The following is a 17,297-nucleotide window of genomic DNA, read 5'->3' on the forward strand; positions in this document are numbered from 1 at the left end:
AATCAAAGTTCTGCAAGAAGAAATAAAAACTGAGATTTGCTGAAAACACTGCAATTTTATCTGAGACACCAATGGACTTGAAGAAGCAGTTTAATGGAATGGATAAGATCTTGAAAAGAGGTTGCAAGATAAATGTAAACAAAAGTGACAACAGAGTAACAGAATGTAGTCAAATTATATCAGGCCATGCTGAAGGAGTTATACTAGGAAATGTGTCACTAAAAATAGGAGATAAGTTTTGATATTTGAGCAGCAAAATAAGTGATGTCCAAAGCAGAGAGGGCATGGAATGCAAACTGGCGATAACACGAAAAAAATAGTTCTGAAAAACAGACATTTGTTAACATCAGATATAAAATTAAATGTAAAGAAGTCTTTACTGAATGTATTTTTGTCTGGAGCATAAACTTCAACAGAACTGAAAAAGTGGAAAATAAACATTTCAGACAAGAAGAGAATGGGATTTTTTGAAATGTGGTGCTGTAGAAGAATGATGAAGATTAGATGGGCAGATCAAATGACAAGGTGCAGAACTGAATAGAGAAAAAAAAATGAACTTACAGCAAACTTGACTGAAGGAAGGGATCAGTTTTCAGAACACATCCTGTGGAACCAAGGCAGTGCCATTTTGGTAATGGAAGGAAATGTAAGAAGTAGAAGTTGTAGAGGGAAACCAAGGTTAGTTTACAGTAAGTGTGTTCAAATGGATGTAGTCATTAAGGATAACAGATTTTAATTTTTCTGTGAGCTACACTTCAAGCTCAGAGTTTTCCATCTTCAATCGTGCTTGCCTTTGTTTAAATTCTCTCAACCATAAATAACTAAACTTTTATTCAAACAGAGTCCACATGTAACTTACCAAATTCTGTTTTTGATCTGTATAGCTGTCAATTTGTTACTAGATATCAGTGATTATGATAATTTATCAATGAACAAATTAAATAAGGGGGGGTGTTGAATAAACAGGTTACTCTAACGATCCCATCACTTCCTTCTAGAATATGCACACTTAATGAACAAAGAAAGATAACCTACCTGAAGACTTTTAATTTCACCATTTTTAATTTTAATGTCTGCTTCCTTTTGTGCTATATCAGTCTCGAGGATATGTTTTTCTTTGGCGAGTTCCTCTATATCTTTGGTTATCATGTCAAGTTCAGGATTTGAATAAGGCGCATTATTGTTCTCCTGAAAAAGGAAAACAAAACAAATTGAAAATGTGTGTGTAACAGTTTTTTCTTAGAAAACAACCAATTACTTTTATTAATACAAAAGATTTTATTTTTCAAAATTTTGCCATTAAACACAAATGCACACTTGTACACTCACAAGCGCCAACCCCCCCCCCCCCCCCCCCCCCAATTTTAGCAGATTTATGAAAGCATAATAATTCCCTGACAAAACTAATGCCATTTTTCTTACAAAAAAAGTAAATCTTCATTTGTTCAAAATCTTAAATGTCCGAAGGTCCTTCACAGATTGCTTAGAAATTTTGACACAATGTTGCATTCAAATACACATGCGATCTTATACACCTAACGAGGCACTTAAAATACACACCAAACACTGTTACCAAAACTGTTGAAAAGTTCTTGTCCAATATACGACAAATTTTTACATAATACTCTAATGAACATTCGGACAGATGTAGGTGATATATTTTTTTTAAGACAAAAGTGTACCACTTTTCTGTTAAAACTTATTGTGAGAAAGAAAATGCTGCATTGTACTCTGCTGTGAAAATGTGCTGCCATGGTTTATTTACTTATGATTACAACACTACAGAATCTGAAGTTGTAATAACAATAAATAAGGCTCAAGGTCAGAGAGAGGGGATGGAGGAGATGGACCGAGGAATGGGGCAGGAGGTGACAGAGGGAGGGGGGAAGGAGAAGGAGATGGACAAAGAGAGGGGGGAGGAGGAGATTATGACGTATATCCACTTCCCGTACATATTTAGCACTCGTGACATATTGCCAGGTTCGGCAGTTAATCAATAAAAACCCAAAACCTGAAATAATAAAATTCCATCTTTCTTCTTACATGCACAGAATACACTGCTTAAATTCTATAAATAGTTAAAGCCCCACACCGGGGGATGTGTGCTGGAGAGAGAGAGAGAGAGAGAGAGAGAGAGAGAGAGAGAGAGAGAGAGTGTATTTATTTTCATTATAAATATTTACAAATGATGTAGAGTTTGAACTAATCTGCTCGCATTTCGGTTCAATTAAGTACAAAACCACAGAGAAAATTTACTGATCCATAGCCCCATAATATTTTTAGTGACAATTTTTCAAGAGTCTTCAGTTAACATTGTCAACATGTTAAATCTGTGATTTGACTCTAATGTACAATGATTATTTCATGTTAACAACTGTGGGATAACTAGTCCGGGCTCAGCACTCGCTGGTGGTACACCGTGTCCTATACTCTCCATTGCAGCACTTAGGGTCACAAAACAAAATTATCATGCCTGATGATGGGCATGTAAGAGCCTGAAACCGGTCATGGAAAATTAAAAAACCTTACAACTGAATTGATATTTTCAATCTCTACTATAATGCTCAGTTGTGAATGTTCCTTTGGCAAGATTGATTGTTGTATAGTAGTTTCCATTTTATAATTAACAATCTGGCGCAGTTACAAAGTAAACCTTTGACACAAATAACCAAATATGTGGTATCTGTTTTAGAAATAAAACTTCATTTACAAGCTTGTATGAACGGTAGCATAATATACTTGTGAAACTAATGTGTGGATGGAATCATCTTAACTAAAAAAGCAACAGAACCTGTCACTCATTTTAAGATAATGGCACATCTTAAAAAAAGTTCATCTTCTCACAAGTCAATTCTTTGCCAACATTAAGTTTAGGAGATTTTCTAACTAAATTTGACACAATTAAAGTGAAATATTACAATTAACATGAACTCTCAGAGATGCCAATATCTAATTTTAAAATAATCTATATAATGAAAGTACACAACATATACAATTTATTTATGTGTAATAAGAGCATTCTGACATTAAGAAATTAAACTTTTACATGAACTTCTCCAGAGAAACTACAGAAATATGTTGTGTTAGTAACTGCAGTAAGTTGCACAGAATATGCAGAAGAACAACAGAAGGAGGAAACATAGGAAACAAATGACACTTAATATAAGTAGCCTACTGAAACTCCATTGGTAACCAAATAAAAACAATTGCAATCTAAGGGCATGGAAGACGTGCTGCGAATGAAATGTTTGACTAAACACACTGTTATATTTATTGAGGTTTGCCTGTAAACTGCCCAGGTATCCATCAATGAGCACAAAATATTTTGCTGCATCAGTGTACTTCCTTTTGTACATTTTGCACCATCATTCAGTATCTACTTCCTACGATTTTCTGAAGACGTTAAGAGTAAATATTGCAAATACTAATACTGACAGAGCTTATACGGAAATGGAGTATCCTGGTAAAAATTCCCAGAAGATTGCATTAATCAAGAATTCATGGCAAAAATATTATGAGTGTTTAAATAATTTTTCCCTGAACATTAAGACTGGAAAGTCAGTTATCCCAGAAGCATTAATGGTCTTTGAAGGAACACAAACCAGGTAATATGGACTCATCATCACATACATTAATCTCAGTATTTTCTTAAGCTTTGATGAAAACAAGAAAACAGGAAACAGGATAACCAAATGTTCTGATATACAAATAATGTGATCATCTGTAATCATTTGCTCATGTTGTTCAAATAAGACAGTGAATTTTTATTTTTACATATGCATCTTGACATAACAGCTTGTATGGGCAAGTGCATCTTGAAGGGCTACATTCAAATAGGTCTGTCCAGTGCAAGATTCTTCATCTCTGCAAAACTGCAGCGTCCTGTATCCATTTCAACCTGCTTAGTGCTGACTTTTTGCTTGTATCCCTGCTCATAGAATGCACAGTGCCAGATAACCTTCTTCTTCTCTCTTTTGCCAAGGTTAAACTGCAGTGTGTGCACAGCACCAAATGAAATGGAAACAAATGATGTTACTTGGTACTACAGAGAACTTTCTTCTCAAGTTATGTCAGTCATTGAGGAAAAAGAATACATTACCATTTCAGAAGGAGGAAAGAGTTTGTATATAAATGCCCTTGGGAAAGAAATCTCTGGACAATATATCTGTAAACACAGGAACAGGATTTACAATGTTTACTTTCTTGAAGTTGCGGATACTTCTGAACCTACACTAGTTGTAAGTACGTAATAGATCAATCCATTACATTTGTTTAAATCTATGTCCATAATATTTTAATCTATTCAGCTGAAGTTCTTTAGTGGAACAACAAGAGAATGCAATAGGATAATGTAAATTACATGATGTATTCTTCTCCGGAAACTTCGATTAAAATGCCATCATTGTTAGCTGACAACTCAAAAATCAATTCAACTTTTCTTATAGATACTGATTGTAACTCAACATTTGACTGTCTCATCAAACTTATCTGCATTCTTGTTGTAGTTTAGTGCCAGTAAAGATAGCACTAAGTTTATGGCACAAACAACTGAGTTAATCAAGATTTACTTACAGTACAATTCTTACATGTTTCTAAACATTTTGCTGGAAACTCTAAAAAAGTGAAAACTAGGACTAGACACTGATCTGAACCTCTTTTCTCCCTTGTCGGTAGCCCAATGTTACCACAAAATTAATTTCACCAAACTGATATCTACTGCCGCCTGAGCAGTTTTAAGGGAAAGAATTTAGGCACTATGAATACAAATTTCCACCGCTTTTAGCCAATCAATTTACCATTAACAAACACTTACATTAAATCACTTGGCGGCAGTAGTCTTGCATACTACAAGTGTACCCTATCTACAGAGGGAAGGAGGGATTGGTAGCTCTCTGTGAGACAGTCATTTGTTGGGCACTGTACAACTGACAATGTTTTACAATTTGAGCACACATGTGTTTTCCAGGGGTCAGTGTGAGTTGAGTGATAAGTGGATTGCATTACGAGTGGATACTAGGAGAATTTTAAGAAACAGAGTTATGTTGAATATTACTGGATGTTAAAGGTGAAATAAATATCAATGATAAGTAATCACTAGAAATGGAATGAGGGGAAGAATATTATCTAGAAAATTCACTGGAAAAGGAATTTGTCTTCCTATTTTAAACGGCTCAAGTGTTTCAAAGTGTGGGAATCATATCAAACAGTAATTGTCCCACAAAACATTTCATTCAAGCTTCAGTAATTTTCACGGGGAATTTTCCAGCCTACAACTAACCAAAGTGAAAACAGTGTTGTAAAAGTAGTGCCAAATGTGATTGCACGCTGAACCTTCTTAGATCTGAATTTTATGTCTAGTACACAGTGACTAAAAGGACATGTCATCCATGTGAGTTCAATATAAACAACGTGCATACCAGTAATAAAATATCAACAGAGAAATGGGACTGATACTAGGCACATGGTCACAGCTCTTTAGCTTCCCCAATTCACCCATATGTTAGTTCAACCATTAGCAAATCATATCTGGTTGTTTGAAATTAAATCTGCAACCATTAATAAGCATTCATATACAGCAATGACAGAGTGGAAACAATACCTTTCTTACATGTTTCTCCTTCATCAAGATTCATGACATCAAGTAGTCCTCAAGCCCACCAACCAGTATATTGCCCTGAACGTAATTCTCTCTTCCAGTGTGTTGTCTGCTACTGAAGCGATATCCAATGCCACAAAAGCCAGAAAGCACGATCTAGCCACGACCAAATGAAGAACAGCTGTAGAAAGCTCTACTATCACATTAACACAACATCCCGAGTTATGTTGTTTTTTATTTTGACAGAAACTTAAAATCCCAAGTATACTCAGACAACTTAAGAACAAACATTGATAAAATAAAACCCTTCTTGTATCCTTTTCAGTGCTGATAGTTAAGTATTCAGCCACCAGAGAGCATTAAGTCCTAAATTTATAGCCCAGCTATCTTATTTTGTTCAAGATGCCAGAAAATATTGACTTTACTGTGTGCAGCTCTGGATACTCAACAACAAAATTTGCACTTTCAGCCTCTGTTCTGTGTTATTGTTTAGGGTGTGATACCAAAAACCAATGGCTATAGTGATTCTCAGTTTGACATTAAATTTAGCAGGTCAGCAAGAGAAGAGTAGTTCACTGCAGACAAAGTGATAATTCACCAAACGAGACAGATATACGTACTGTGCTCCGGCCAACTTTTCCAAGATTTCTGTTCACAAGAAACCTTGAAATACATTTAATGAACAACTGTACAAATGATGTGATGTGTTATGTGGAGCAAGTAATTGATGATTATTTGATAAAAAGGGTTGTCACAGAGGCAAACAAGTATGCTAAACTGCAACTTATTTCTCAGTGGAAAGACACTACCAGCGATGAAATGCTAGCATTTATCGCTGTTGTATTGCTTCAAACACTGGGATGAAGAACCACTACAAAATGTATCTGACAGAACACCCTATGTTAGCTACACTGATTTCGACAGGTGTTGATTTTTTCTCTCAATTTCTGATGCTGAAAAACTGCTCCGTTTTCCTGACAATTCTTTGTACAATCCTGTGAACCTTTCACAACTGAAGCTAAGTACAATCTGTCTATACTTGAACACCTCAACAATAAACTCATAAGTTTGTGCTTGCCAGACACGAGATATACAACTGATGACAGTTTGGTGTTCTATAAAGGGAAATACATATGGGTACAGTATCTACCAAGCTCTCCAGAAATGACATGCTTTGATCATTTTGTCACAAGAAACTGTGGTGAAGAATGTGGTAGAAGAATGAGAGAGATGTGTCTATCTTGCCAACAATTCACAATGGTGAAAGAAAAGTTGTGTAGATACAACTCAGACTATTGAAGCCAGTAGCTGTCGCAGTATACAATGACATGATGAGCAAAGTAGACAAGGTAGATCAGCACTTGACTTAACAAATTGACTACTCATAAAAGAGGCAAAAAATATAACAAGAAAATCTTTTCCATGTCACAGAACTAGCTCTGTGGAATGCACATGCTTTGTTCAGAAAACAAGGTGGTCAGAGAAATCCTAAAGGGTTCTGTATTGCTGTTACTTAGAACATTATTTCAAAATATCAAAAAGAGGAATTTGCATCAATAGTAGCAGGTCCTCCATGTTCAACCACCAACCCTATGTGACTGACTGATAAAACATTTTCTGTCAATAATTCCATCCACTGCAAAGAATCATCACCTGACAAGCACTTGGGAAATGTACAGCTATGTTCGGGATGCAGAGAGAAGAAAGGTTAAAAGGGTATCAAGGTACAGTTGTGAAGATTGGTATCATTCTGTGCATTGTTTCCTGCTTTCACACTTATCACATGACTATAAACATTCAAAGCTATTACAAAATTCATGTTTTAACTTCATATCCACACAGATTTCAGTTAAAGTGCAGTGCACGAGGATTTTATTTACAGCAATCTGCAAAAATTTGTAACTTCTTATGAGTTTTAACAGCTACCTTCATATGTCTATACGTAATGCCATTCATTAAATGATTTTTTCATCACTAAAAAACTACTATTTTTTGAATCATAATTTGTAATTAAATCAGTATGTTTCATTATACACAAAAGCAGTTTGGATTTTGTGTGTGTGTGTGTGTGTGTGTGTGTGTGTGTGTGTGTGTGTGTGTGTGTGTGTGTGTGGGCGTGCACGCGCGCCCGCACGTGCATGTACACACGCAAGTGCCCCAGACATGTCAAATCTTCATAGACAAATTTATGAGGTTTATGAATTGCATGGTAGCACCAGTGTCGCTGCAAGAACAAGGTGGAAACACACAATTTCTCATTATGGCAGGTGGGGTTAAAATGAGAGCAACCTAAGTTTACGTGGTCTGGCAAGCACCATATTTGCGTGAATAAAGGCTGCCCGTAAATATAGGACGCACTAAACTTTTGGCATGAAATTATAGTAAAAAGTTAATCCTGACTATAGACCACACTAAAACTTATGAGAAAGTTCAATTAGAAAGTACTTTGATGTCCTCTTTCTTCTTCAGCTCTCGCATAACTACAATGTAACTGTTAAATAGGCAGAATATATTTGCTTTGTTAAAATCGCAGTTTCATCTGCTCTGCTATTAGGTGGCGGACCATCTCCACCTTTCCACCTTCTCATACACTTGTGTTGTGGAGAAACCGGATTTATTAGGAGGTACGGACAAAGTAAGGAAGTTGGGGGCAAGAGACAAGTTGATGTTTGGTTTGTAAGCAATGATGGGAAAGGAGCATGCTAGCTACACAGTGAAATTTAAACTTCAATTTAGCAGCCATGCAAAGGAACACAGAAAGCAGAAAGCCCGACACAGATTTGATTTGTAAGTGAAAAGAGACTCCTAAACAGTTCGGAAGTCAGTGTGCATTTCAAGGGCAGAAAGTTCTAATAACTAGATGTGGAAGAAGACTTGCTTGGCTTTGTAATTCAAAATAGGAATTGTGTATATGCCGTTATGATGGAAACAATTCAAACTGAAGGCTGCAAAATAGCACACAGAAGAACCATTTCGCCAGCAGTATTTGAAGTTTTGTATGGGTGGGTTCAGCAATCTGTGCAAAAAACAATCTGTTCATCACCTAACTACAATTGCACAAAAACTGCCTCAGACTTATGGTAACAGTCTGATATCTTTTCAGTGTTACATAATCTGATTTAGACACAAAAATTGTTATTTCCTTTCCCAGACAGGGAATGCAGACAAAATGCGGGTCCATTTCGATAGGCTGAGCAGCACTGCAGTAAATAACATACGGGAACACAGTGTCAAATGTGTGTATGTGGTTCTGAAAAGCAGTAACGCACAGTGAAGTTAAGCATTATGGCTGATGGATGAAAACTGCCACTGTATGTGGTATTTAACCTCCCCGATGGATAAGGCTTCCCACCTGGTATCATTGTAAGGGCTTGTGATGGTGGGTGGATGATAAAGGAAGTGGTCCTAGACTGGATTTCAGCAGTCTGGAATAAGCATCTAGGAGCTCTTCTATGCCCAAAATCAGTGGTCATGTCTGACAGTTTTTGTGGTCTCAATAGTAAACAAATGAAACAAAATCTGAAAAAAAAAAAAATATGACCTAGTTATTATTTCTGGCAACATGTCAAGTGTGTTTCAGCCTTTACAGAAATTACACAATGAACAAAGGGACTTTGACACCAGGACACTGTTTGCAACATGCTTCTGTGTGAGAAGTGCGCTGCTGGAATTTGGCTGCTTGGCAGTCGATATCAGAAGAACCTGTTGTAGAAAGTTTTTTAAAAACAGAATTTCCAGTCATCCTGATGGGACTGAAGATGACCTCCTTTGTGATAGTGACTCTGAGCAGCAACCTGGATTGTCTAATGAGAGTCAAGAATCAGATACTGGAGATGCTGAGAAGTAATTGTTCTTGATTTGGGTGAAATTGACAGCCTGGAGTTAATTGGTCCCACTGTGTAATGTTTCAATGTGTTCAGATTTAATGTACTTTTACTTAAATATTTTCGCAAAAGTAACACAAAATTATTGTTATTGTTATGGAAATTTTACCTACATCTTTCAAAACTGGATTTGATTACAATTCAAACAACAGAAAATCCTTTTCATAATATTGTTTGATTCCAATTCTTCATTTGTGTTCCCACAGTGTTTGTTAACGGTATTGAAAGCACTAGAAATGTGGAAGCAGATGACATTCCCAAATATAAGTGGAAATCAGACAAAAATGCTAAAACTGACATTGTTTTCAACAGACAAAATGAAATGCGTAAAGTAAAATATATGCATCTTTAGAAGTAACAAAATGGCTCTCAAATATCTTTAATAATAAATCTGATTTATGCAGTAACTGCTATGTATATTGTCGCAAATTTAAACCACACCAAATTCAAATGATTTTGAATTCCATGTGTTAAATACATCTGCTTCACAAAGGTATGTTGAAAACGCTGTCATCTACTAATTATGGTTGGCTATGTTGGCTGCACAGAAACAGCTGTCAGTACTGATCACAGTCTAACATAACAGTCTTCACACTACATCTCATTTTTGTTATTCACTGTGATATCACATGCCAAGCAACCAGCAAGCTACACTTACAAATATGATATCGGATGAGTATGAATAGTATCATCTATATTCATCTGTAACACAGTTTTTACAATAGGGAGCATATGCAGCAATATAAAAATTGACGATTACTAAAAATTGGCACAACATTTGTCATTCTTTAGTTTCCTAAGACCCTGGAAGGTATGAAACAGTACATTACAGGAAACTTTGTTTACGAGTCTCTTATAACATACAGATATTTACTGAAGAATGTAGTTTTTCTTTAATAACAAAAAGTTAAGACTTGATCCTTTGCAGAAAGACATTCTGTGTCTCCCCAACAATGCGAAGTTTCGTTTGCTACACTTCCAGCCATATCAGTGAATGCAGAACATAGGAAACCTGTATGGAATGTAATATCTACAGTATTTAAAAAGTATCAAATAAGGCAACATATCTGCATCTGGAGGGAAAACAAAACACATGCGATGATAAAATGTCAAAAGCAATAAAACTGTTTCCCTACACAGGAGAAACCAATTTCACAAATGTTGCTACATCTGAGACGTAAATGACAAGAATCTTCAATGAATTCACTTTTGAGGCAACAGAAATTACATTTGCAAGAATATTTGTGCGTTAGAAAATTGAGGAACAGGAACAGGAAAGCCTTTTGACTCCAAAAAAATTTTTTACATGTCAAGCAAAGTGCCTATTGTAATAAGAATAGACAACAACAGAAATATATGCTTTCTATGCATGAAATGTGTGTTTTTATCCTTTTGCTGTCAGTGGAGGAAGTGCAGTTATACACGTATTCTAAAGCATTTCTTCCTGAATAAGTTGTAGGTTAAATAACTGAATCAGTGACATTAAGCTGCTTTTATACTTATTTCATAATAATCCATGTTTCTTGGTAATTTCCCAATGCATGCAACACAAAAGTGTAACATTTATTTCATTAATTAGGTACAAAACAATGAATAATGAGCAGTAACCTTACAATGAATGTGACAGTCTGCTTTCATTGCTCAGAATGCTAATGTCACCCCAGCTGTCAAACTGTAACAGCTTTCACAGTAGAGAGTGTCGTGACTTTATGTATTAAGACTGTGGTACCAACTGAAGCCACTCAATTTATATCAAAACATCGATTCACATCAGTCACCGTGCTATGTCTCTTTAGAAAGTGAACAAGTTGTACAAAAAAGATGATGCAGTTTTGTGAAAAAAAAATTTCCTTTTCTTTTTTCAAGAACAGGTACTGTGCTAAGTTTTTCCAACCCAAAAGTTAAGGTTCACGTCATCTTGAATTGACATTTTATGATATGAGGGAAAAAATTCTCAATTATAGGTCACACCATGTTTTTTTCAATCCAAGATTTAGGACAAAAAGTACGGCCTATATTCATGCAAATATGGTACTAAAGGTACTCCACATTTTTGGAAGCCTTTTACTGACGTGTTCTTGTCCCACACCCCCCTCTTTTGCAATAAATGATAGTGCAGTAAAGCATTAATCACAACTAAAGTGCTGAATAAGAAAGAGATATACATGTAGTAACTGTGTGAACTGAATGCTACATTGTCACATAAACCAGGTGAGCAATGAGCAGCTGTTTGGTAACCATCAGTTCATTATGATGCTATTTGGATGAAAACAGTAGAAACTACAATTTGCGTTTAATGGTGTAAGAAAAAGGCTTCTCATTGGCAGTTACAGAAGCTGGGAACAAGAGAGATACGGAAATGACATTTCCTTGCTAGGTACCACTTTGTCTGCTGCAGGGTACAGTCTGTAGTTCTGGTGGCTGCCTTTCAGACACTTTTTAGCAGCCACAGATTGCTGTGCCTGCAATGTCAAGTTGCTCACCTGCAGCGTTTTCTACCTCCAGTAAATACAACTGTTGCACATCCACAAAGAATGGGGCCACTGTGTGCAGGGGAAGGAAACCTTTTGTTACTATATGGTAGAACTTACCCCCCTGGGTCCCCCCTCCACAACAATGCCATATGAGAATTTAAAGTCATGAAGGAAGGGAAACGGGCACATCCAATTATATTGCAAAAGTTCAGCTTCTACTATGCAGTTTTATCTGTCAAGATTAGCACCACTTAAGGTATCAATGTCATCAGAATTTAGGACAGTCCAACTGGCCCATGGTTCACGGGTACTTCAGTGGCCCATTCCCAGTGGCAGATATCTCTGAAGGTTCCACAGAAGGTTGAAATGCGTGTGACAGAATACAAGAGCAGTACAGTTAATCTCCTTAATTTCTGTCTTAGGCCCAGAGTTAACATCTATCTATCTATCATTTGAGCACCAAATTACTTGGACATTCAAATCTGAGCGTCACCAACAATTTGACTAGATACTCCTAGTACTCCGTAGATAACAAGAGGCAAGAGATACATTGAGAAGACCCTTAGTCCACCTTAACTGCCATAAATATTACTATCAGATATCTTTATGTCTGACAAATGCACATATTTGTTGAATTTAAGCATTTTTATAATTAGGGAATAAGGAACTTTCAATTATTAATGATGCGGAGAAATTAAGGTTAAGATATTTTTGTTGGTGGGATATGGTAGCAAGGAAAATAAGTGGCACTGAACAATGTAATACTAGCTACAATGAGCCAAGTTAGATTACCAAGGGGTTATTCACAAGAGGATTATACGGATAAACATCTTAAGAAATGCCAATGTAACAAAACTATTTCAGGATTCCAGAATGAGATTTTCACTCTGCAGCAGAATGTGCGCTGATGTGAAACTTCCTGGCAGATTAAAACTATGTGCCGGACCGACACTCGAACTCGGGACCTTTGCCTTTCGCGGGCAAGTGCTCTACCATCTGAGCTATCGAAGCACGACTCAGGATTACAAATTAATCATGACACAGTGTGTGAGCAAAGTTTAGGGAAGCAAACCTTCTTCGACCGTATTTTGGCAAAATGCCCCTAACCTCAGTATTCATTACACACAAAGGCATCAAATTTGGCAGGCATTTAAGTTCCAGTAGTGACTGCTCCAAAACAACCTTATAGATAACACTGACATTTATAGGGGTGGCAACTACAGTGGTGTCCAAAATTAAAGCAACAAACTGCTATTTCCCATATGATCATCCTCTGCATGGAAGATGACATTCCAGCCAACAGGCAACCATGCCAACGATGACGACAATGCACCTATGTAACGAGATAGTGTTTGCCAAGTAGTCCCACATTTACAATGGCAGTGTACACAGTCACAGACAGTGCAGTATGGTACAGAGAAATCGCCTAACACTCTCCCTGTAGGGAGAGCCACAGAAGGAAGGGAAGCAGGACAGTCACAAACTGATGTGGACCCGATGGCTTAGTGTGAATCATTCTGTTGTTTCTCAGATGTAGCAACAGTTCCTAGAGATCAAAATTGTATCCCAAAGACCAGGGCAGGGCTGACAATGTATGTACGGGTATGACAGTACAGCCATAGTACCACATGGCAACAGGCATGTGAGCTCGCAGCATTTACTGGACGTGTTGTGTCAAGGCAAACAGTGTGCAGAAGGCTCCAGCAGAGTGGCCTCTACTGTCGGAGACCTGCTGTATGTCTACCTCTGACGCATCTTCACAGAAGGGAACGTCTGTCTAAAGTAGAGTCATCAACACGCCATCTGGGCGGTCGAACAGTGGGCCAATGTTGTTTTCACAGATGAGTCCCGATATCGTCTGGAGAGTGATTCTCAATGGATTTGCATCTGGAGGGAACATGGAACATGAATTCGGGACCCCAACATTGTGGAAAGAGACCGATATCCAGGAGGATCCCTAATGGTGGGGACAGGGATTATGTTAACCATACAAAACCATAATGAAATCGTATGGGTGAATCAGCAAGGTTTAACTGCAGTGAGATATTGTGATGAGATCTTGGGATCTCATTTGCGGTTGTTGTGAGGCGCCAGCTGCGGTGGCCAAGCGGTTCTAGGTGCTTCAGTCCAGAACCGCGCGACTGCTACGGTCGCAGGTTTGAATCCTGCCTTAGGCATGGATATGTGTGATGTCCTTAGGTTAGTTAGGTTTAGGTAGTTCGAAGTTCTAGGGGACTGATGACCTCAGATGTTAAGTCCCATAGTGCTCAGAGCCATTTGAACCATTTTTTGTAGCGAGGCGCTGTGGCCCCAGACTTCGTATGGAAGGTATTGCACTCATGGCATAGCCTGCTCACTCTCCCAATTTGAATTTCATAGAGCATGTTTTGAGAGCACTAGAGAGATGGCTTGCATCATGTCAGCATCTATCAAACACTCTCCAAGACTGCAGCAGCTCTACAGGAAGTATGGGCATTACTGCCTCAACATGAGACTGATGATATCATTCACAGCATGCCCATCATTGTCAAGTCTGTATTGCTGGTGTGCCTCCATCCATGGCTATGGTAGCCATTAATGCACTGCCAGCCGTCTGGAAACCTGAGAGCTTTTCATCAATAGCATTTGCTATAAGAGTCTACATTCACTTCAACATAGGTTGTCAGCAGTTCTGAGGGCAAATCTTATCTGAATTTACAAAACTGGATGGCATCAATACATCTATTGCTACCTGGTTGTGCTTTTCCAAAATCAACAGATAAACACATAACCTGAGTCTTTGGAAAACTGATGGTATGCTTCTTCATTACACTATGCCCTGCAAGAGAATATCCTTTTTACCATATATGTCTAAAGCTTTGCTACATGTCTTGTAGAACACTGGAATGCACCATGTGTGTCCAAACCAATGCAAGATTTGTCAGTCTCACACAAGCAAAGTAGTAATTTGTTTTTGTCCTTTCTACAAAGGAGATGATGAGTTTGCTGTTTCTCATCCACAGCACAACTAGCACTTCTGTTCTTTTGCTTCACTTTTGTAGCTCTGTTAGAACACCTTGAGCAGCTGCTTAATATCATAAAGCACATCACTGTTCGAAGATAGGGTTATTATTTGCTGCTCCATTCATAGGTCCATCATTCTAGACAGCCCTCACTCTGAGCATTGCAATTCTCATAACAGAATGTTGCTTCCTGTACGGTATTAGGTAACTGTTACAAGACGGAGTTTCCTATGTCACACATGTGCTAGGAGTGTTTTTAGTTTTCTCAGTAAGCGCCTCCCATTTTTTGACATCAACATATGGTCAAGACTTGACAACTTTCTTTTTCTAGGTGAAACCTGAAACTGCTCCTAATGGCCTGCACAGTCTCCCCGAGAAGCAATTAGATGGCTCCATAAGACTGTTCACGAAATGGGGTCTTTGGTCAGACTGCAGTCAGTGTGAAAAGGTTGGGACGCAAGTAAAGTTTGGTATATGCACAATTATGTTACAGCACAGCATAGATGATGCCGCAACAAACCAGCACAATGAAAAGCGCGGAATATCACCATTATCATCATTGGTATCTTTGTTAAAATTATTTAATAATGGTGTTCCATGCAGGTCACACTTGCTTGGAGGAAGCACAGATGCAATTTCAATCATTCAGAACAGGTCCTCCGAGATTATGACCAGATACTGCAAGGTACCTACTTTGATTTTACTGAAGTGTAACATTAACTGTACTAAGACTTTATACTTTTTCTACACATTGCAGGTCCAGTGTCAGTCATCAGTTACAACAAATGGAAAAGATAACAAAACTATCAAAGAGAAAATATCAGAAGGCTTCCTAAATCTTCAGCGTAAAATATCTTCTGGTACTATCACCTGGCAAACCATTTATGCATCGACTTCTTCACATGTAGTCATTCTGAAATGTCCAGGGTAATCTAATAATGTTTGTTTTACATTTTAGTGATTACATTTTTCTGCAATGAAAACTGTCTACTCCAATTTTATCCATAGTGGATGTGTTGAGAAATAGTTTTTCATCAAAGCAATTTTGTCCACATATTCCACACTTATGTTTGAAGGTTTTGGCACAACACATGATTTCATTGCACAAGACATGTCAAGAGTTGGGTAGAGAGATCTGTAGAAACCACCAAATACCTGTAGAAAACAGGGCTGCAGCATAACTTTAAACACGTTCTTACTGATTATGAATCTACCTTCATTTTGGTCCAGCACTCCTGAATTTCTCCATCAATCCAAGAAGTGTCACATCAAAACAGGTTATGGCTGTGAGCATGTTTCCTTTCATTCTGTGTAGGACCTTTGACACAAGGTTTCTCAAAAACTTTTAGGATCAAAATTACACATATGGTAGAAAATCCTAAACAGAATACTTTCAGGTAAGGAACAAATGGTCAGAAATAAATATCTGGTTCACTACAATGACAAATTAACATGTCAGGAGTATTTATGTACCAGTGGTACAGAAAACTTATAGAAATTACATAGCAAAGGACAGAAACAAAAGATGCTAAGCATGACTGATAATTCTGGACCCAAAAAGGGGTGTTTATACCAGTGTATTCATATTATGATTCTCAATCATTCTACATTAACCATGTGGCCAATAACTGAAAGTTTATACAGAAACTTCCTGCAGCATAAGGAAACCAAAAACTTTTAAGCTAAGGATGTTTCCAGAAAATGCATCGCTTTCTCTACGAGAGAGAGAGAGGAACACTGCATCGAATGTCAACTGGGAAGACTACATTTTATTTGTTCACAGTTGTAAAGCAATCTGGCTATTTTGCAATATTGTTGAGACATGAGTATATGCCACATTTGCTGTGATTATACATAATATATTATAGTGAACATAATTTCATGGACAATTCTTGCTTCCCTGGAAGAAATATAGATTATATGTTAAACAAGTACAGTTCCTATGACTGCTATTTTGTAGTTATCTTTCATCTCAAAATCAATTGTTCGATGTGACTGACGTAGCCTATACAGAATGGCTGTTTTGCAGAGACCAACTACAGTCGAAGATAGGAAGTGCAGTGTTAAAAATGCAAATCACACAGGCTACGAAAATGTTTGTTACTAATTAGAATGTTGTGACTCTAAGAATGCACTTAACTATTTTTGAAATGCTGTTCTCATAAATTATGAACGTGACAACAGTCTCATTTGCTGTAGAAGAAAATTTCCCTGAAGAGGAATGGAAAGCCATTACTGATGTTTAAACAAGTAGTACATTTCAGGCTTGTTTCTTAGCACAGTATCCTGACTTTCATACACGAAGTGGATGTATGGGAGCTCTGTGTTGATCTTGTGAAGA

The 17,297-nt window shown here is 37.4% G+C and overlaps 1 protein-coding gene across 4 annotated transcripts in view; it reads right to left on the reverse strand.

Moving 5' to 3' along the window:
• Window positions 1-17,297, reverse strand: part of LOC126175977 (epidermal growth factor receptor substrate 15-like 1) — a 211,078-nt gene that overhangs the window by 148,098 nt on the left and 45,683 nt on the right. For all 4 annotated transcript variants that reach the window (XM_049923083.1, XM_049923082.1, XM_049923080.1 and 1 more), the window contains exon 9: window positions 1,036-1,188. In XM_049923083.1, coding sequence (XP_049779040.1) covers window positions 1,036-1,188 — 153 coding nt within the window. The remainder of the gene's footprint in view (window positions 1-1,035; window positions 1,189-17,297) is intronic.

Source organism: Schistocerca cancellata, chromosome 3, assembly GCF_023864275.1.
Source record: "Schistocerca cancellata isolate TAMUIC-IGC-003103 chromosome 3, iqSchCanc2.1, whole genome shotgun sequence".
NCBI lineage: Eukaryota > Metazoa > Arthropoda > Insecta > Orthoptera > Acrididae > Schistocerca > Schistocerca cancellata.